Genomic DNA, 22,666 nt, shown 5'->3' on the forward strand with positions numbered 1-22,666 from the left:
CATTAATTTTCAGCATTAAAAAACAATATGGTTTTATGTATCAAATGTTAAAAAGCAAAAATTGTTTTTATCAGTGTAGTTTTTCTTGTGTCGTATCAGAAGACCCAAATCAGTAATGAAGGAGAAACGATAGTCTAAGATATAACTTAATACAATACTATGAGCTTTTAAAAGAAAAAGATTAGAAAATTACTGAATTGTCTGCTTAGAATGTAATTTTTTAAAAATCAGCCAAATTATTTTTCTTAGACTTATTTTTTATTTAAAAAGTTGATTTGAAATTAATTTCTCAAATAGATTTAAAATAAAGAATATAAAAAAACATCTTAGAAAGTGTGAATTTAGTTAATTTACTATTTCTTAATCTTTTAAGCAATTTCCAGAATAACAAGATCATCATAGAATTTATAAAAATTATATTTTCAATGTGAAAATTTTCCATAATTAATGTTGGCCCAATTAATTAGTTTATTAATTAAGTTTTAGTTCTATAAATGTCTGTTATATTTGTTAATTGGGTTTAAGAACTAAATTTTAGAACATTTTTGTTGTTTTGGACTGCAGTTATAAAAATATAACAGAAGTTGTATATTTAAATTAAATAAATATAATTTTGAAATTTTTATTTTAATATAATTTTTAATTTTTGTAGTCCATATTTATCAGCTGATATGAGAAAAATGGCAGAAGCACTTAATACATCTGTATCTGCACTTGAAGATGAATTGATGCAGTTGATTCTTGATGGTCAAATTCAGGCAAGAATTGATTCCCATAACAAGGTAATAACACCTAGCCGATCAGTCATAAGGTTTGGGATACATTGACTTATGTAGTTTAAGGGCATTGAAAGATGTATTGTGACAAACATTATAGATAAATAAATTCTTTAGCCCACAAACATGCACACCTTTTAATGTGCATTGAAATGTACATATAGTAATAATTATTATTTCATGAAAATTAATATACATGTTTTATTTATTTACTTTTTGTGTATTTTCTAAAACTATTTTTCCTAGCCGATTATCGATCAGCTAAACAAAAATGTGATTTGTTCATCACATTTTTGTTTTCCTAATGTGCACGCTGCAATATGTTCAACTAGTGAACAATAAGCAACCCCCTATATAGCCCAATGAGATGAGGGATGATATGATGTATGATGTGTAAATAAGGTCTTGTATAGTCTTGTGCAGACTCAACCCGACCATTCCTGAGATGTGTGGTTAATTGATAAATCCCAGCCACCAAAGTACACTGGTATCCACTGTCTAGTATTCAGATCCATTAAAAGCAATTCGTTTTTACTAGGATTTGAATCTCAGAACCTTCGAATTCGAAAATCAGCTGTTAAAAAACTGATTTGTTACAATTAGTTAACCACTAGACCAGCCCTGTGAGATATTTTATTACATGAACTTGAAATTTATGTGGGTATTTTACTGCATATAAAAATATCAAGCCTTACCTGTATGCAAACCCAGGCAGATTGAAAATGGATACAGAGTTGAGGTTCATCCAGCGATTATTAATTTAAATAAATATTTATACAATTGTTACTATAAAAAAAAACTGATTTAAAATTCACTCTTACCAAGCATATTGAGTACTAAAAAGAAATAAAAATAAGATTTTTAATTTGACAACCATGCAGAGAAACCAGCTGACCAGCTGATGTGGAATATCTGTAATTCTACACTCTTTTTTTATTTTAATGAGTAAAACTAGTTTGAGTTGAACTTTGTCTGTCTGAAATTTAAAAATTTCTTAACTTAACCAGCTTTAAAAATATTTCAAACTCAGTTGATCTAGACAAGTCAAAAGAAAATGAGTGTAAACATAATTTTTTTTTTTTTTTTTGTCTTCAGTCATTTGACTGGTTTGATGCAGCTCTCCAAGATTCCCTATCTAGTGCTAGTCGTTTCATTTCAGTATACCCTCTACATCCTACATCCCCAACAATTTGTTTTACATACTCCAAACGTGGCCTGCCTACACAATTTTTCCCTTCTACCTGTCCTTCCAATATTAAAGCGACTATTCCAGGATGCCTTAGTATGTGGCCTATAAGTCTGTCTCTTCTTTTAACTATATTTTTCCAAATGCTTCTTTCTTCATCTATTTGCCGCAATACCTCTTCATTTGTCACTTTATCCACCCATCTGATTTTTAACATTCTCCTATAGCACCACATTTCAAAAGCTTCTAATTTTTTCTTCTCAGATACTCCGATTGTCCAAGTTCCATATAAAGCGACACTCCAAACATACACTTTCAAAAATCTTTTCCTGACATTTAAATTCATTTTTGATGTAAACAAATTATATTTCTTACTGAAGGCTCGTTTAGCTTGTGCTATTTGGCATTTTATATCGCTCCTGCTTTGTCCATCTTTAGTAATTTTACTTCCCAAATAACAAAATTCTTCTACCTCCATAATCTTTTCTCCTCCTATTTTCACATTCAGTGGTCCATCTTTGTTATTTCTACTACATTTCATTACTTTTGTTTTGTTCTTGTTTATTTCCATGCGATAGTTTTTGCGTAGGACTTCATCTATGCCGTTCATTGTTTCTTCTAAATCCTTTTTACTCTCGGCTAGAATTACTATATCATCAGCAAATCGTAGCATCTTTATCTTTTCACCTTGTACTGTTACTCCGAATCTAAATTGTTCATTAACATCATTAACTGCTAGTTCCATGTAAAGATTAAAAAGTAACGGCGATAGGGAACATCCTTGTCGGACTCCCTTTCTTATTAGGGCTTCTTTCTTATGTTCTTGAATTGTTATTGTTGCTGTTTGGTTCCTGTACATGTTAGCAATTGTTCTTCTATCTCTGTATTTGAACCCTAATTTTTTTAAAATGCTGAACATTTTATTCCAGTCTACGTTATCGAAAGCCTTTTCTAGGTCTATAAACGCCAAGTATGTGGGTTTGTTTTTCTTTAATCTTCCTTCTACTATTAATCTGAGGCCTAAAATTGCTTCCCTTGTCCCTATACTTTTCCTGAAACCAAATTGGTCTTCTCCTAACACTTCTTCCACTCTCCTCTCAATTATTCTGTATAAAATTCTAGTTAAGATTTTTGATGCATGACTAGTTAAACTAATTGTTCTGTATTCTTCACATTTATCTGCCCCTGCTTTCTTTGGTATCATAACTATAACACTTTTTTTGAAGTCTGATGGAAATTCCCCATTTTCATAAATATTACACACCAGTTTGTATAATCTATCAATCGCTTCCTCACCTGCACTGCGCAGTAATTCTACAGGTATTCCGTCTATTCCAGGAGCCTTTCTGCCATTTAAATCTTTTAATGCTCTCTTAAATTCAGATCTCAGTATTGTTTCTCCCATTTCATCCTCCTCAACTTCCTCTTCTTCCTCTATAACACCATTTTCTAATTCATTTCCTCCGTATAACTTCAATATATTCCACCCATCTATCGACTTTACCTTTCGTATTATATATTGGTGTACCATCTTTGTTTAACACATTATTACATTTTAATTTATGTACCCCAAAATTTTCCTTAACTTTCCTGTATGCTCCGTCTATTTTACCAATGTTCATTTCTCTTTCCACTTCTGAACACTTTTCTTTAATCCACTCTTCTTTCACCAGTTTGCACTTCCTGTTTATAGCATTTCTTAATTGCCGATAGTTCCTTTTACTTTCTTCATCACTAGCATTCTTATATTTTCTACGTTCATCCATCAGCTGCAATATATCTTCTGAAACCCAAGGTTTTCTACCAGTTCTCTTTATTCCGCCTAAGTTTGCTTCTGCTGATTTAAGAATTCCCTTTTTAACATTCTCCCATTCTTCTTCTACATTTTCTACCTTATATTTTTTACTCAGACCTCTTGTGATGTCCTCCTCAAAAATCTTCTTTACCTCCTCTTCCTCAAGCTTCTCTAAATTCCACCGATTCACCTGACACCTTTTCTTCAGGTTTTTAAACCCCAATCTACATTTCATTATCATCAAATTATGGTCGCTATCAATGTCTGGTCCAGGGTAAGTTTTGCAGTCAACGAGTTGATTTCTAAATCTTTGCTTAACCATGATATAATCTATCTGATACCTTGCAGTATCGCCTGGCTTTTTCCAAGTGTATATTCTGCTATTATGATTTTTAAATCGGGTGTTGGCAATTACTAAATTATACTTCGTGCAAAACTCTATAAGTCGGTCCCCTCTTTCATTCCTTTTGCCCAGCCCGTATTCACCCACTATATTTCCTTCCTTGCCTTCTCCAATGCTTGCATTCCAATCTCCAACTATTATTAAATTTTCATCTCCTTTTACGTGTTTAATTTCTTCATCAATCTCTTCGTATACACACTCTACCTCATCATCATCATGGGCGCTTGTAGGCATATAGACGTTAACAATCGTTGTCGGTTTAGGTTTTGATTTTATCCTTATTACAATGATTCTATCGCTATGCGTTTTGAAATACTCCACTCTCCTCCCTATCTTCTTGTTCATCACGAAACCTACTCCTGCCTGCCCATTATTTGACGCTGAGTTAATTACTCTAAAATCACCTGACCAAAAGTCGCCTTCCTCTTCCCACCGAACCTCACTAATTCCTACTATATCCACATTTGTCCTACCCATTTCCCTTTTTAAATTTTCTAGCCTACCAACCTTTTTTAAGCTTCTAACATTCCACGCTCCGACTCGTAGAATGTTATTTTTTAATTTTCTGGTGACCCCTTCCTTAGTAGTCCCCACCCGGAGATCCGAACGAGGGACTATTTTACCTCCGGAATATTTTACCAAGGAAGGCGCCTCCATTATTGCTATGTGAAAATGCAGAGCGCCACATTTTCTTGGAAAAAAAGCAGCTGTAGTTTTCCATTGGTTTCAGCTGCGCAGTACTCAGAGGACTGAGTGATGTTGATACGGCCGTTTAAGTCGTCCTGACTCACGCCCCTAACAACTACTGAAAGAGCTGCTGCCCTCTTTCAGGAATCATTCCTTAGTCTGGCTCTCAACAGATACCTCTCCGATATGGTTGCACCTTCGGTCCAGCTACTCTGTATCCCTGAGCACTCAAGCCCCCTCACCAACGGCAAGGTCTCATGATTCATAGAGGAGGTGTAAACATAAATAAAAGTCAAAGTATATAAAAGAGTGGCTGTATTTTACTTTACTGTCTAAATCACCAATTTTTAAACTTTTTATATTGTTAAAAAAGTTTTGTTCCAAAATGTTCATAGGAGGTTCTGGAATGCAATATAGATCTTTTACTTTAATGTAATGCTATTACATCTTTTATAGCAGTGAATTCCAGTAGTGTAAACAATGTCATAATGCAGAAATTTTATTTTCAAATATTATAGTTAAATATAAACTGCCCATTTTATGAACAGACCTTCCAGGTATCCTGCTTTATTTTAAGATTCATTATGCATTACTAATGGACCATCCTGAAGGTTTTAATATCATCATCTCAGTCATTATAGTGTAGTTGATGAATTACATTTATTACTAGTTTTAATTAAAACACATACAAATAACATCAGAAGTAATAATAATCATGGAACTATATAGAATTTCAATAAAAATGCAATAAAATAAAGAACTTCGGATTTCAATTTTGTTTTGTTAAAACATCTACTGGATCTTAACAAACATCAAAATGAAATTGTAAATTTTCCTAAAACGTTGAATAACTAGAATATAAAGTGAGCTTTAATTTTAACTCATATAGCTTTGCTATATGTGTGGTGACTTAATGCTGTAAAATGGTACTCTTATTCTAAAATTAGATATAGTTCTGATATTATCAAATATGAAATGGAATCAAAATCTAAATACGTAGAAATATAATAAGGTAACCGTGCCCATTGTAGGTCTAATAAAAACATCTGTTAGTGTCTATGGCTAACTGATGAAATAATTCATGTAATTATATTAAACCCTCACTTCACTAATATTAACATGATTTATAGGTAGGAGTATTAGGTATATAATTTTACTGAGGTGATTTTTAGTCATCCTGAAAACACATCTAGGCAAATGCCAAACAATATAAGGAGGGTAAAATTTATCGTAAATAATTAAAACTGATCTTTTGAAATTAAATATTTGTTTTTCCTGGACAGTAGAAATCATATTTATTGTAAACTTGTTCTCAATTGCATGATATAAACTGTAATTTTGTCCTAAAAATATGATTTTTATGCATATTTACATTTATATCAGTGTACATTACTGTGTTCATAACACTATAAATTATGTGTTTTGAAAACACAATTTTTTTTGGTATAGTCGTATCATAAATTCACTTAGCGATTTTTTTCTTTATTTCATTTATTGTTGCACACCATTATCTTTTTACTGCTCTCTTAATCAGTAGTAACAAGAAAAAGTGTTGGAGTGCTATGTCTAGTTAATATGATGTAATTTTTGGCTAAATAATCACAAATTGATATTGAACTATGAGTTGAAGCATTATCATGGTGTAAAATCCAAGAATTGTTTGTCCACATTTGTGGTTGTTTCTTTGGATTGCCTCACATAAACAGTGCAATACTACTAAGTAATATTGTTGAGCGTACAACCTTACGGTAAGAATTCATAATGAGAACACCATTGTAATTGAAAAAAAAATATATATAACAATAATCTTAACCTCTTACCGGTTTCTTTTTTACACAGAAATGAATGATATCTTGTTCTATTTATTTGTTTAATTTAATATATGTATTTTGACAATTAATGACCTAATATGTAATTTAAAAGTAATTTTTTTGCTTGCAAACCATATTTTATTACACACGCACGCGCGCGCACACACACACACACACACACACACATACAAGCATATGCAATTAGCTTTATAATTGCGCCTACAAAATATTTACGTAATGATATGTTTATACTCTGATATATATATAGAATTTCATGCGATATAATAAGAAATACAGTGCTCAAGAGTCTGACTACACAGAATATTGTAAATAAACAACTAACCATTACAGTGGGTCAGCTGATTATGATCAAAACACATGAAAATCCCTCAATTTAACTTATTAAAACTAACAACTAGTGTTATCTATCGTTGCAGAATATTACTAAAAAAAACTATGTAAAATGACAGAATATTATGACAAAGAATGAATTAAAACCGGACAAATGTTGACATTGGAATATTGTGACAAAGGCCCTAACATGCACATTGGCTACGTCGCAATATTCTGTCAAAAACTGGTAAAGGGTTAATGTTCAATCAAACAGAATGCTTTTTTTAACAGACTTCAAAAAAGGAGGTTATATATTCAACCCATATTTTTTTTTTAATGTTTATTCTTGCATAACCTTTTTTCTATTAATCCGATTGAAATAAATCTTGTTGCAATCAATGCAACTGCTTTTCATGGTGGCACCATATGTTGAAAAAATTTATTACATACAAAAAATTGTTCTGAAAATTGACAAAAACGTTTTTCCATCTCCATTAGGTAGGTAGGGACAGTGGGAATCTTGATATTTTATATGTATGCATCATATTAGATGATATATGGTCTTCTGTAGGGCAGTTAATGTGAGCTTCTGCACAAGATATGTAGCATTGTTAATAAAATCAAGATATCTTGTCTTAAACATTTCAGATCCAGTATTCATTACAACGCAATACACAGCATCGATAGGGATAGTGGGATTCGTATAATTCTATATACATCACATTACATGGTTTTTTGCAGTCTCTCGCAAAGTCAGACAAATAAATTTCATAATACTCCTAACACTGTTGATATGTCTTTAGTAATCAGCATACCGATGTCTTGAGTGAAGTGTAGCACATTCCTGTGCAAGGTTTCTCAATCTTTCTGTCTCAGCAAGTGCTTTTTTATATTGTCTATTCAGTACTTTACGTGGATCTAAATCACTCAAAGCTAAACTTCTGACTCTATTTAGAGCAACATAAACTTGTCCTTTTGCAAATACTTTTTTCCCCCAAATCTACTACAACTGTAATTAATGTTCTATCTTGCAATTTGTGCACTGTTAAGGCCGTACTTAAAATTAAAAGTAGCATATCTTTCTACCTTTCCATATCCTTTAGTAGCTTGAAACATACTTACTGGTGTAAAAGGTACACAACCACCTTCATCTTTCATTATTGTACCTACTGTTTCTTCATCAAATTTTATAAACACAGCTTTTGGTAACTCACCTCCTTTCCAGTTCGTCCGTTCATAGGGTAGGCCATTTGAATTTCTAAAAATTCCTTTAGCATCGTTAATTAAACCATCAGAAATCAATATATTCACCTTAACATAACTCTTGATCTCTCTGCCAGTTATGCAACAGGCCACCACAGTTATTGATGTCTACTGGAATAACATTCTCGGTGGAGGAGAGAGTTTTCCCATATATTGTAGCTTTTCATGATTCATCATTAGCATTAATAATATAAACTCGTATCTGTTTTTGATATATCATTCATATACAAATATATTCATCAACTAATTTAATATTTGGGAATATTCTTAACAGTATTTCCATCTGCAGGTTCGTCTGTTAAAGGTACCCTCTTTCTTTCACAAAGTATTTCTAAAATTGGCCAGTTGTAACTACACCAAAATGAAAGTTATTTAATAAATCAGTGAACTCCATGTCATTTCTTTGTTTCATGCTTATTGTTAACTTGCAAAATCTGATTCCACAAATCTATTTCTGCCTCATTCCAAGAAAGTTGAACAAAACATCAATGGCCTTTGACTGGAGACAGCTGCATTATGAATTTTCTCACTGTGGAAATGGAATCTTGTTGGCCCCTTTTTTTGTATTATTTGTAGGGCTGATCTAGAGTTAGTAAAAATGCAGATATCACTTGCGGGGATGGTGTGAATAAAAGCAAGTGCGCCGTTAATTGCAAGCAGTTCAGCATTGTCACTACAGGTAGATCCTGTTGGTAGCACAAATTCTGTGTCAGTTGTTTGGTCATAGAGGACAGCTCCAGCATTCCCCTTGTTACCTTCAACTGATCCATAATATGAAAAACCCAGTGGAATCCATAATATTGTGTGTCGATATACTCCAAGGTTGTCTACAAGAGGAACTCTGGAATTCTTCATCTTTTTTGGAGTTCCAGGGATGGTTAGTTCAATATTAATGATGTCAATTAACCATGGAGAAGTGGAGCTTACCATTGGAAAGATCTCTGGTGCACTTTGTGCAGATTGGTATTCCATGTGTAATATGATACTATTGAAGAAGTTGCAAACCAGATTGCTTTTTTGTAAACAATGGAATGGATGGTTTTGCGGGAGAACCTGGACTTTGATGTGTTTTGTTATGAACATCCTCCCAATGTACAATTTTAATGGTTCAACTGCCAGCTCAATCTCTATCGACTGGATGCTGGTTGTTCTAGGACATCCCAAACATATCCTCATAGAGTTGTTCTGAATTGCTTCTAACTTCTTGAGATGACATGCAGCAGCAGACCCCCAAAGCTCAGTTCCATGTCATTTTTGATCTAATGAATGTCAGATAAAACTCTAAGAGTAACAGTATCTGTACCCCAAACTCTGCTCACTACTGCTTTCATAGCATTCATTCTTCCTTTGCATTGGCTTTGTACATAGGCAAAAGCAGTTTAGAATACAAAACTATGCCGAGGATCTCTAGATGTGGATTGTAACACAGGATGTGACCATTAATATGTATCATTGGTTTAAAATTCTTGAGGGAGTCTTGTAGTAAAAACTGTAGATTCTTTTTTCTCTTCAGATATTTTTAAATTCCACTTTGTTGTCCACTTCAGCATCAAGTTTATGGCTTGCTGCACTTCAAGAACAGCTTGGACTGGGTTTTCCTGGGAAGACCATATTGTTAAATCATCTGCGTATATGATGTAATCTACGTTTTTTGAATTATTGAATTTAATGTCATTTAGCATTATATTAAATAATGTGGAATTTATAACTGCTCCCTGTGGTGTTCTGTTATTCACTGGTCTTGGCTTAGACTCAACATCGTTTATAATAGTTTTAATTTTCCTTTTGATTAAAAAATGGTAGAGAAATTTCAGCATTATGCCTCTAATACCCAGTGTCATGCACTGAAGAACAATGACCTGCTTGGCAATCTGTCAAATGCCACTTCAAAGTCAATCATTACGGCAACTGTACACTGTTTCTTCTTGATGGCAGTATTTATTTTATCAGTTAAGTACAGTAAAGCATCCACAGTACTTCTTGGTCTGAAACCAAATTCCTGTCATTCAATAGATCTTCAGACTCCAGCTTCCATTTTAATCTTTCATTGATCATTCTGTCCATTAACTTGCATACACATGATGTTAGAGATATTGGGCAATATGAGGTTTCCTTTGTTGAGTCTTTCCCAAGTTTGCAGATAGGTATAATTTTTATGTTTCCACTTTTCTGGAAGTTCTCCTGTAAACCATAGATTAAAATAATTCAGTAATGCAGTTTAGTATGAATTTGATGTATTCAGAAGCATAGAATTGTGTATTTCATCCTCTCCAGGTGCTGAGTCATGCAAATCTGCAAGTGCCATTTTTAGTAAAATAGTGTCATAGGCTGATCCATAGAATCCTTTTGTCTGAAAATGTACTCCATATTACAGGTCAGCTATTGCTTCTCTGATGTCAGGCTAAATGGCCAAGGAACTGGGCCACTTGTCCTTGAGGACCACATGTTGTTCAGCACCTCAGCAATCTCCAACTTCTCTGTTATAACAGTGTAGTCTGAGCTTACTAATTTAAATATTGTGTTATCACTTTTTACTTGCAGAGATTTGAATTTTTTCCATACTGTAGTAGCTGGTGTGCTACAGTTCATTGAGTTCACAAATGTTTACCAGGACATGCTTTTAGCTATCTTAATGGCTATCATGCTTTTGGCAGCTGCTAGATTATATTTTGTGCGGTTTTCTGGTGTATGGCTGCTCTTCCAAATTTTCCTGGCTTCCTTCCTGTCTCTGACCAATTTTGAAATATCTTGTGTCCACCAGACATTAAGTTTAATCGCAATACTAAGTTCCACTCTCGGCATGCTCTTATTTTCTGCGTTAATGATCACCTGTTCCAAGCTCTCCAAAGTATTGCACATGTCTGTATTAGTCAAAGCCTTTTCCCTCTTGAAGAATTTCCAATCAGCTTCTCTTATTCTGTATCTACTCTAGATTCTGTTTTGTATTCGGGTTGTTTATAGTAGAGAAACCAAGCTTGCAATACATAGGCAATTGATTGCTTGACAGATCATTTCCTACAGACCAACTCTCTAAGTAGTAGAAGAGCTAGAGAAATGAGTGAAAGATCCAATGTGCTTGTAGTTCCAGAAGAAGGGGATTGGTAAGCAGCCTTCCATGGCGAGTTTAAGAGCACCAGGTCATTATCTTGTATCCATTTAGAAACTCTTTGTCCACTAAGGTTTGCCAAACCTTTATTCCATGAGCTTTATCTGCTATTAAGGTCTCCAACTATCATAAATAGCTTTGTCTTACGCAGAATACAGTCTAGCTCTTCTCTCATTATTTTTTTGAGAAGGATTGTTTGTATTTACTATGGTTGAGGTAATCCCATTTTACATAGTGACATCTATTGATAGGTGTTCTAAGTTTTCCTTCATGCCAGTTATGATATTGTCAGTGAGTAAAGTTTCGTGTATAAAGGTAACAACTGCTCCTCCTCCTCTTTTCTTCTCGATATATATTGACAATCATATTCCCTGACTTGGGTATTCTCTCTGGGGGTATTTGTAGGGAAGCTTCCTGTCTGCAAACTATTTTACTGTTACACCTAACAACCTCATGCCTCAGTTCCACCATTTTATTCATCACACCTCTTGCATTCCAATACGTAAACAATAGCAACATGTCACCTCCATTATTCTGTTTTAGCGACTTCAATTTTTTTGTTTCTTCTGTCCTGATAATTTTTGCCTAATGAAATATGGTTTTTATCTGTCTTTTTTTTGTGTTTGCTTTCCCTTTGAGTCATTAAGTAAATCTTTAGCTTTAGATTGTGAATTACACCAAACTTCGATTTTTGTCAATATACCTTTTTCTTATGATTATATTTTTATCTTTATTATACAATTTTTTAATGGTTTGTATGCTTTCGTCTTTAGTATTCTAAATGCTGAATTTTTGTCTTTCTGGATGTGACCATTTCTTTATGAAACTTTTCTTAGTTCTGACAAGAACTATTTGATATTGTTTCTAAAAGTTACACATTTTTGGACATTTTAAGAGGATTTTCTTAAGAAAGCAACTGCTGATGTTCAGTTTGCTGCAGTGGTATGCAGCTATCCAGGGGCAGCATGTGGACCAATCAGCTTCACCTCCATAGAAGCTATCTTTGGGAAGATTTGTTCCAGCATCATAATATTCTCATGTTTCGTTACCTGTTATGAGATGTTTTTGTAATTCTAGATGATCTGAGATCTCAACTGTTAATTATTCTGTAATGTTGCTTTTTTGAAAATTCAGCAGTTTTGAAACAAATTTTACTGCTACTTGTTTCACACAAAAAAATGTCAGATTTGTTTCACACAAACAATAAGATTCCCACCTCTTCAGCAACTTTTCTCGTAACTATACAATGATAATTGATCATAATGCCCTTTATTTTGTTGATATTTTAATCCTTCATTGTTATATTAAGGTGTCCAACCTTGTTGTCATCATGGATTTCTTGAACCATTTCTACCATTCTTAAACCCTTATTATCGACATACAATCCTCACCAAAACCTTCTCTTATACCTTCACCACTTCACTGTGCTTATATCATTTTTATTGTTAAGTCCTTGTTCTGTCACTTTCAAACATGATAAATCTTCAAAATAAAGCACTTCCTTATTACTCCGCTGCCAAATTTGAACTACATGTCTAATATGTTTTAAGAATATTGATATTCATTATAAATAGTGCTGCCATCGCAGCACTATTTATTTGGATAATAAATACATTTGGATACATTTATACATTTGGATAAAGATGAAGACATTTAATAAGACATAGCATGTAGAATTAAAACATTATTATTTTTTAAACACAACATATTTGTAAAAAAATATTAATCTATTGCGCTTCTACCTATCTTAACTACTACTCAGATGTGAATATGGTGAACTTACATAAGGAACATACTCCAAATTGTAAATGAAATTTAAACGAAGTATATTAAGAAAGTAGGATAGATATAGTTTGAGGATAATTTTAAGGAATGAGAATTCCCATTCCTAATGGAATGGAAAGTCTTGATTGATGTAATAGAAAAGAAAAAGGCAAGCCGGTTTGGGTATGTTTATTGGCAAGGAAGATTTGAGTTCATTAAGAAAGCTTAAAGGTTGTGAGAAGCGATAGAGAAAGATGTTGATGACGGGAGAGCTTGAAAGTAGACGCAGCGAGAGCAGTTAAAGAAAGCCGGTATACGGACAAAGATGGAGGTTCATAATGCATGTAAAAAACACTGTTCACTTGAACTGAATGTAACAAATGATGAAATGCTTTCTGGCTGTCTAAGGAGACGAATATATTCCTTCAGACAATATATTCTTTCGAAACCAAACAATTGCAGAAATAAAATTTTTTGCTTGGTAGTTGCACAAGCTTGTTATGGACAACATGAAGGACTATTTGATATGAGTTAGAACCCTCTATAAGTGTTACCAACAGACTTGCTGAATGTATTTATAATGCTAGTCACAACATTACAGCAGATAGATGGTTCACGGTTTGAGAACTTGTTTAGTTGCTCCAGACTAAAAAATGATCATATATTGGCACAATAAAAGACAGTTGCCACCACAGTTTTCACAACCAAACATAGACCATGATAAAACAAGGTTTATTTGGATATCAGAAGGATACAGCAGTTGTATTATATATATTTTGAAAAAAGATAAAAATATATTTTGATGACACTATTGACGAAAAAAACATACAATGATAAAAAACCTAATATTATTACTCACACAAAATCAGGAAATCTAGTAGACCAGATGTGTACAAATTTTAATGTACAAAGAAATTAAATTCTTTACTTTTAGAACATGTAACAATGATTTGTGAAAATTGTTTCTACTCAAAATATGGTATCAATGAAACCAATGAAGAGCGATCAGATTAGTTAATATTATTTATTCTACCATCTAATTAGATAAATTATCTATTTTTGTAATGAAGGATTTGGTTTTAGTTTTATAATTTTATGTTTTTGATGATTTTCATACCCAGTTTTGGTAAGAAACATATTGTTTTACAAATAAAATTTCATTATGATTAAAAAAAGTATGCATACATGTGATTTTAAATTTAAATAAATAGATTTTATTTATGAATCTAGCAGATGCATTGTGCTCAGCGAAGGATATATAATAGATATATAATTTACCAAAATTTAGTCTTTGTATTTGATGTAAAATTAAAAATTCTTAGAATTTATTTATTTTCTTATTTTTTAGATTCTTTATGCCAAAGATATGGATCAGCGTAGTACAACATTTGAGAAATCAATTGCAATCGGTAAAGAATACCAACGACGTACACGTATGCTTATACTCAGAGCTGCCATGTTGAAAAATCAAATTCACGTCAAGGTAATTATTATTGTAATAAGTTCCAATAGAATCTCAATAATTTGTCATCCTTGGGCTCATGGAGTGATCTATTGAAGTAAATCATAAATTGCAGAATAAGAATGTATTAATAGTGTGCTGTGCTTATTTTACTGGATTTTTCACAGCGTAAGTCCTAAAGACAAACGTGTTATATACTGTTCGTGTTGTAGTAATCTGGTGGTATCAAGACAGCTATTTATACACTCTCTTGTAAGCTACTGACATATTATTTAGCTGATCGTTTATCATGAACATAAATAGTGTTTTTCATTATGTCTATAAAATAGAATTTAGTACATTTATTATGGATATTCCTTTTTTTGTGCGATTACGTATATGTTAGATGGATGTAACTGATCAAAACTATACATCTGGTTGTGGGGAATCTCTTTATTTTTGTTTATCTCATTTCTTGAATTATAATCATTATTAGTTAACGTAATTCATCAGCAATAGTAATGATAAAACAAAATCTAGCAATTAAGGGTGATAAATTAGTAAAGTTCTCCTGTAGTCTTATGTTTAAGTTATTCAGTTATTTATTTTTTATTTATAACTAATACAATGTGTCGCAGACTTCTTGCGAGATACGCTTCTTTACAGATATATTTTACTCTAATTTTAAGGTTAATTTTCGCCTTCTTTTTTTCTGTAATCTTGTTTATCTAACCAAGGTTGTTCTAAAAGAAACCAAACTTTTTAAAAATAATTTCTTTTACTTATTAAACATCATACTAATTTTACAAGTTAATCATATTTATCCCCTTTGAACTGTCTTCCACTCTGTTGGAATACATTCTTATATGCATTTCATAGAATAGCCTGTAGACCCCACAGTGAATTTTCTTTAATTTCTTTTTTCATCTGGAAACAATGCCCTTTCATAGTGGTTTTAACTATAGAAAAAGAAAAAGGTTTCAGGTTTATATCAGTTATTCATTTATAGTATCACAAATCGGGCAGTTGTATGAAATTATTACTGTTAAATTATGTTCCACCAAAAACTTTCAAAGAAGGAACACTGAATGTATGGCAACACATTGTCATGGGGCACATTTCATTCACCTGTGTGCTTCATGCCTCTTTCACACTACTTCTCTCAAATATTGTATCATTCCCAAATTAAAACTGTTGATTTTAGACTACCTGGGACACTTAAATGACTAACAACATTCAAATATAAAAACAAATAACATAGCCCTATGTTATTTGGGTTCACATATGATAACATATAATTTGAAATGCTGATACTCATCTTAACATTACATATGGCTCATACTTTGTTCCCCGTAAGCTTCTCGCAACATCTTTTGATCTAATGTAAATGTATTGCTTAATTTCATCGAAACATGTTGCAGTTTTCAGTTGTCTCATTCTAACCATTGGGATTCAAATATGGTCATTATTTCTTTATGTATTAGAAAGTTGCCACAAATACAAACTCTCACAGTGGAAATGGAATAGAATAGGATATGGAATTTATTTCAAAAGAATCCTTCTTCAGCCGCTGTATCAAAACATGCCATTCTGCAGTAACAAGTATTGATATGTTAATGTGCTGATTCAAGAGTTTGGTTTTTGTTTGAATACCTTGTGTTCTTTGTATCCATCTAGCCCTTTATGTTTCCTCCTGTTCCATCACTTGCTACTGTTCTCTTCATTTCCCTCAACTGTTCTAACATCTAATCAGTGCCCTGTTACTAGGTTTCTATTTAAATGTCAATATTTCTGTTTTGCTTTCCACCAAACTTGTTACGTGTTTCAAAACCACCTTAGTATTCTCTCCCTCACTTTTTCTAGCAAGTCTTGTATTTGTATTTCTCATTATAATCATCTTTATTTCCTTTTTTTGTTATTGCATGTAAAAATTTCTGTTTATATTTTGCTTCTTTATACTAATTTATTTATAATAAATCTTTCTGTCTGATATGGCCTTGTAGGTTTTGGGTAGTATTTTAATTTTATATCTTCTTCAAGTCTGATCCGTGTAATCATTCTCCTCTACAAGTGTAATACTGCAAGTTATTCTAGGTTTACTATATATTTTGATTTCTTTACACATTTATTTTGTCATCCTTCAGATTGATCATTTAATACTAAAATTACATTTTCTTTGCAATAATTTTAATGGCTCACTTGTATGCTGTGTTCAGCCTCTTAAATAATAATATATGCATTGTGATTCTACTTTACCATTTCTTTAAACTTTTATTTTATACAACTAATAAACTGAGATGTGCAATTTGAGTCATTTCACTTGTTATAGATTATTTTCATTTATAATTTCTTGTTACTTCATGCAATATAGTTGTACTGTATACTATGTAAGTATACATACATAAAAGCAAGTATACATAATACTCAGTATATACTATGTAAGAAAAAGTATACTAATCGAATCAAATTTTGCTTGTAGAAGTTTTTGTGGTTCTTAATGTTTCATAATCTTTCTAACCGAAAAATTACAATATTACAATTTAAAAATTTTAAACAGATGTATGTTGGCCTGCTTTTTTTTCAGATATCTCCAGACTGGATGAACTAATTAGATGAAATTGGGCATAGTGATTTTCTGTATGTGGGGGCATCGTTGTTACTTAATTTTTGTCGCAATTAGTCAAAGGAGCAGGGAGATACAGACCGTCTTGTACCTCAGCATTTTACTCAAAAGGGCAGATAAATTTTTTTCATATAATTTAATGCCCCTTTACTTTATGATGGTGTTTGGTCTTATTCAAATATCCATAAAGGGGTGAGGGCAAATAATCCTTTTTTTTCGTTTATAGATGATATTTATTGAATATGATTTTGTTTTTTTTTTAGTGATTTTTTTTTTTGTAGTTTATGTACTGATTAGATGATTTCAGTACATTAATATGGTAGGAATGGGGGGATAATAAAAAAAACTTTTCGTGCTGTTTTTCATTAGTTATCATTTTGTTTAATATCTTCAGACTGAATAAACCAACTTTTAAAAATTTTGTTGATAACTTCTAAATATGGTCTTTATGATGCCATTTAATTTTGTTTGCGATCGATTAATTCTTTACTTTCATATTTATGTACTTTGATTTTCTTCATAAGTAGTAGTTTGAGAGAGCAAACTTAACTCATCTTTGCTGGTATTTTTTAAGTTATTTTTACTTATTATGACAAAACAAGAATGGGAGTTGTTCTTTTTATGTTTTATGTATTTGGATTGCAGAGTCCTAAACGTGAAACTGGACAAGGAAGTGAGCTATCTGTAGCACCAGGCAATAGTGCACTGTCACCTCGCGCCTAATACACTGGTGGATATATTATATACATATACTGTTTCAGAATAACTTATTGCAGGCTAAGTGGAATAACCATTTTTTAACAGACAAATTTTTCTTAGATTATAAGGTGTAATTTAACATGTTGCTCTGTATTTCATTAAAATAAATAATTAAAATTTATTATTTTTATTTAATATTTTTTAGTGTTATTTTAATACAGTGAATTAAAATAGTTTAAAAAAATAAGTACAGTAAAACCTCATTAATCTGGACTTAATGGGGCTTGTGGTTGTCTGAATTACCTAAAATCCATATTAACACAAATATTTGATAATTAAGGGTTTAAAACATAAAAACTCAAATTTTATTGTAAATAAGACTTATTTATTGCGTTTTAGAATGTAATACAGTAGTTACATTATTTATATTGTTTAGTTATAGTATTAGACATTTTTATTTGTTTGGCTTAAAAATTGTGTACCACAATACAGTAAGTTTAAAAAATAATTGATTAATAAATAGAGTGTTCAGAATGTAAACAAAAATAAAATTATGACATACAGTATATAAAAAACAAATGTTTAAATAAATGAATTACTGGATGTAAAAAAAAGAACAAAGAACCTTTGATCACTCATATACTTTCTGCTTAAATTAGTTTTTATGCAAATCGTTTGAAGAACATGACTCAGGTTCAGGAGCATGAGATGTGTATCCTGACTCTGTAGGAGAAGTTTATGCAAAGATACAGCACCTTTTCAAACACCTTACAAAAAACCAGCAGCAATATCAGAGGCCTATAAAAAGAAGTAACAGTGGGATTCTTGCCACTGTCCTTTTACAATAATTTTACAATTCCCCTCTTCCAACACACCAGGAAGTATCCCCCAAACAATCTATTAAAAATAGGTGTGATGATCTTAACACAACCCCAATGAAGCAAACAAGGAGCTCTACCGTTACATTAAAGCTAGGGGTCTTGCCCTACCCCAAACCACAAATGGCCTGATGCTCCTCAGCCTCGGTAACCTCCAGGGACACTGCAACTCCGTGAAACAGGGCAACCCTATGTCGAACATGCAGATGATATGCAGGCTCCCCAACTTCTTTGTCATCGGACAATAGCTCATCTAAAAACCTGTATAGAATTTCAGTTTTATCTGAAATTACTCCATGCCGGGTCAAGAGAGTGGACAGAACATCCTTTCTTCATTTATTCCTAAAACCCTATACACCACCTCCCATGGATTCTTGTTCCCTTGCTCATTCACAAAGGGACACCATGAATATCTCTTAGCAGTACGAACTGTATGAAAATAGTGGAACCCACTATCAATATTTCTGATATTGATGGTTCATCTCAATTCATTTAACTCCCTATTTCACCATGGTGCAAGCCTCTCCTGACCAGAACTATGGAGAATCAAGAGCATTGTTAATAAGAATAAACTGCCTTACACCACCATGGTGTGTGCCTCTCCCGACCAGAACAACAGGGAATCAAGAGCATTGTTGATAAGAATAACTGCCTTTATATTCAGGAGAAGATTTAAGCATATCTATTTGATAAATTTTTATTTCTGGAACAGCATAATTGTTGAAACAGTCTGTGAAGATATCTGCTATAAACAAAGCAATTTTGTTACTGAAATAATGTATTGGTAACGTTTCCATTACATTCTTAATCGCATAAGGATTTTTACTCATTCTGACTATTACTGGCTTTAATACGCGATTACCTTAGAAATTACCACAGATCAAGACAGATACTCGTGCCGTATGAATTTTATGGCCAGGAATATTTATCACAGACTTTGATGCTTGGGTATTTTCAAGTATTGCTTGCTATTATAATCCGGTCTCATCGGCAAAATCTGTACAGCCAACCTGAGCTTACTGAAAAGTTTTCAACATCTAAATAACTGGCTAATCTTTCAGCTGCAGCCTGTTTTTGAACACCTCTTACAGCTACACGATTTGAATAATTTTCTCGATACCATTTGTTACACAGCTTCTTCAAGATTTGTCATCTGCGGCAGAATGCATATTCTTGATGTTATAGGTATTTTATTAATATTACAGTCAAATTTTAGAGCATAACTCACAAGTTCTTGTTTTTTCTTTTTTTTGTCGGAAACCGTTTGTTTAGCGATTCCATATTCCCTACAAACACTGGCTACCGACACACCTTGTTCAAGTTTTGTAATCAACTGTAACTTTTGTTGCAATGAAAGAGACATGTGTTTTCGTTTTTGACTAACTTCTGGCTTATTAAATGACATTAAAATTTTATTTTATGAAAACACAAAGAAATCAGACGTTTAAAAAATGTAGGAAATTATGAAAATGACAATACGGATTAAAAAATTTTGGGCTCTTCCGTTAACATGTAAAATAGACTTCAACACAAACTAGCAAACACAATTAATGACTCACAGTTACAGTATGGTACTGTATAATAACAAGCCAGACAATGGCGTATTCCTAATATGTGACAGCCAACTAGAACTCTGATGTAACCAGTTTTTAACTGGTAATAATAGACAATCTGTGGTAGTTTTTATATACTGTATGTAGCACTATTGTACTGTACATTTCTGTGTGTATGTATTTACACTGTATTTCATTGCACTCGGTAAATTCAGCATCTATTTCACAATAAGGTATGAACTATGATTTTATTATTACAACTACTGTATTTATAATTATTTTCCTACTGCACTTGAGTTCATATATTTTTCTAAAACTATGGTCTTTATTGCAATAATTACAATCATAGATGTTTAAAACCTTCATAAAAAGAAAATGTGTTACTCCACGCGTACAGTCTGTATTAAGCGAAATCTAGATTAAAGAAGTCTGGATTAATTAGGTTTTACTGCATTATAACAAAAATCTGATAAACCTAATACAATTTTAATGAATTTTTTTTCACTAAATTTTAATTTATCTTTAAGCCATTTTCAGTTTTCAAGATTATTGTCAGATGTAAAGTAATTGATATTTAAGTTTCACATAATAAAAACAAACACATTTTATTGTTTTTACTAACATTTTTATTTCTCCTCTGGACATTTCAGCAATTTGCTGTAAGTATTATTATGTATATGTAACTATAAAATCCTACAATACAATACAATACAACGTAAGAAAAAATACTTCGTTTTTAGAATTTATCATAGAATTATTTTAAACATGTGATAAAAAAGTAATATTTATATGATTAAATTTATTGGATCCAACATATGTCATCTATCTCTTCACTGCTGACAACTTGCACACTTATGCTGTACCGCTACTTGAAATATAAAAGAAAAAAAACCGTATCGCACACACCTAAACATTATTTTCCTGAGTTATTTTGAGATTTTGGCAATTTCACACTGAATACTATTAACTCCTTTTCTTCTTGTTCAGTGCTACCCAGGAGCATTTACAACATTTTTATGATCAATCTTAACAACACCTCATTTTCTGAAGCTGTACTTGTAGGGTTTTACTTAGCCTACTTAGTATTACAAGAATGAACTTCTCAAACTAAATAGTTACTGAAACTAAATTTTTATCATAACCTGATGAACATTTTTTCACTAAATTTTGCATTGTATATTATACTACACTTGCAGACCTAAAGCAATGTTTATTTTTCTTCATCTCCTGAGTTAATGTAAACAACTTGGTGATAAGATAGACCTCAACTAAAGCTGTATGTTATTTTGGAGTTAGAGATAAAAGGTTAGCCCGTGAAAAATATTAACAACATCGGATAGACGTGATGAATGGTAGGTCTATTGTACTCACTGAAACATGGGATTAGGAACTGGCTGAAGGTGGTTAGTGCGGAATTGTTTTTTATGTTGATGATTGATAGGCTATAATATTTCAGTATTAATTTTCTGATCTCTGTTGCAGAGTGTAGCATTTTAGCCTTTCAACAGAAGTCCCAAGTTTAAATCCCAGTCAGGCTTAGCATTTTTCATGTGCTACAAAATTCAATTTCCATATCCCATGCACAAGCTTCAATGTGGTGATGTCAACAAAGCAATATGAAGATGCATCATACTTCAACGATGCACTGCCAATAAAATTTTAAGCATACTGTGTTAACTTTTATTTTATGACCACAGACTACATAGGATCACTATAGTCAGTCTACTATCAAAGTCTCTTCAAACGGACTGTTCAGGCCTTAGGTCCTCCCAGTATTTTTTCAACAGTTTCAATCTCCATGCCCTTTCTGGTGTTGAAAATGTTCTTGTTATTAATTTCTTTATTGTGAATTTGAAGAGCGTTTTTATCCTGGATTTTTCTGTTTAATTTTATCTTTTCTGTGATGTCTTCTGGTGTAAGGACAATTTCCTTTGGATCTTTTCTTAGTTCTCAGATCCATCTGCATCCTGTTTTTATGTTTTGTGAGTTGAGATTGTACTGTATTGGCCGTTTTAGAACTCTCTAATCTTGCATCCTCGTGACGTGTCCAAAGAATTGTAGTCACCTCTTACATATGGTATCAGTGATGGATTCTAACTCTTTGTACATGACTTTGTTGGGCACAATCCAACACTGCCCATCTTTCTGGTACTTTTTATTGATGTAGGTTCTTTCAATTATTTCGATTTTCTGGAATCTGTCTGTTTAGGTGGAAGAGTATTTCTCCTGCATATGTGGCTTCCGGTTTTGTAACTGTGTTGTAGTGTCTTATTTTTGCATTTATGGATAGACTTTTTTACTATAGGTGAACCAGATTAATTTTTGATCTTTAGATAGTTTATTTCTTC

The 22,666-nt window shown here is 32.3% G+C and overlaps 1 protein-coding gene across 5 annotated transcripts in view; it reads left to right on the forward strand.

The window, feature by feature from the left end:
* The window catches only part of CSN1b (COP9 signalosome subunit 1b), a 68,006-nt gene extending 47,071 nt beyond the window's left edge, over positions 1-20,935 (forward strand). For all 5 annotated transcript variants that reach the window (XM_075368900.1, XM_075368897.1, XM_075368896.1 and 2 more), the window contains exons 9-11: positions 653-782; positions 14,473-14,607; positions 17,834-20,935. In XM_075368900.1, coding sequence (XP_075225015.1) covers positions 653-782; positions 14,473-14,607; positions 17,834-17,911 — 343 coding nt within the window. In that variant the 3' untranslated portion in view covers positions 17,912-20,935. The remainder of the gene's footprint in view (positions 1-652; positions 783-14,472; positions 14,608-17,833) is intronic.
* The last annotated feature ends 1,731 nt before the right edge of the window (positions 20,936-22,666 follow it).

Source organism: Lycorma delicatula, chromosome 6 (genome assembly GCF_047948215.1).
Source record: "Lycorma delicatula isolate Av1 chromosome 6, ASM4794821v1, whole genome shotgun sequence".
Taxonomy (NCBI): Eukaryota; Metazoa; Arthropoda; class Insecta; order Hemiptera; family Fulgoridae; genus Lycorma; species Lycorma delicatula.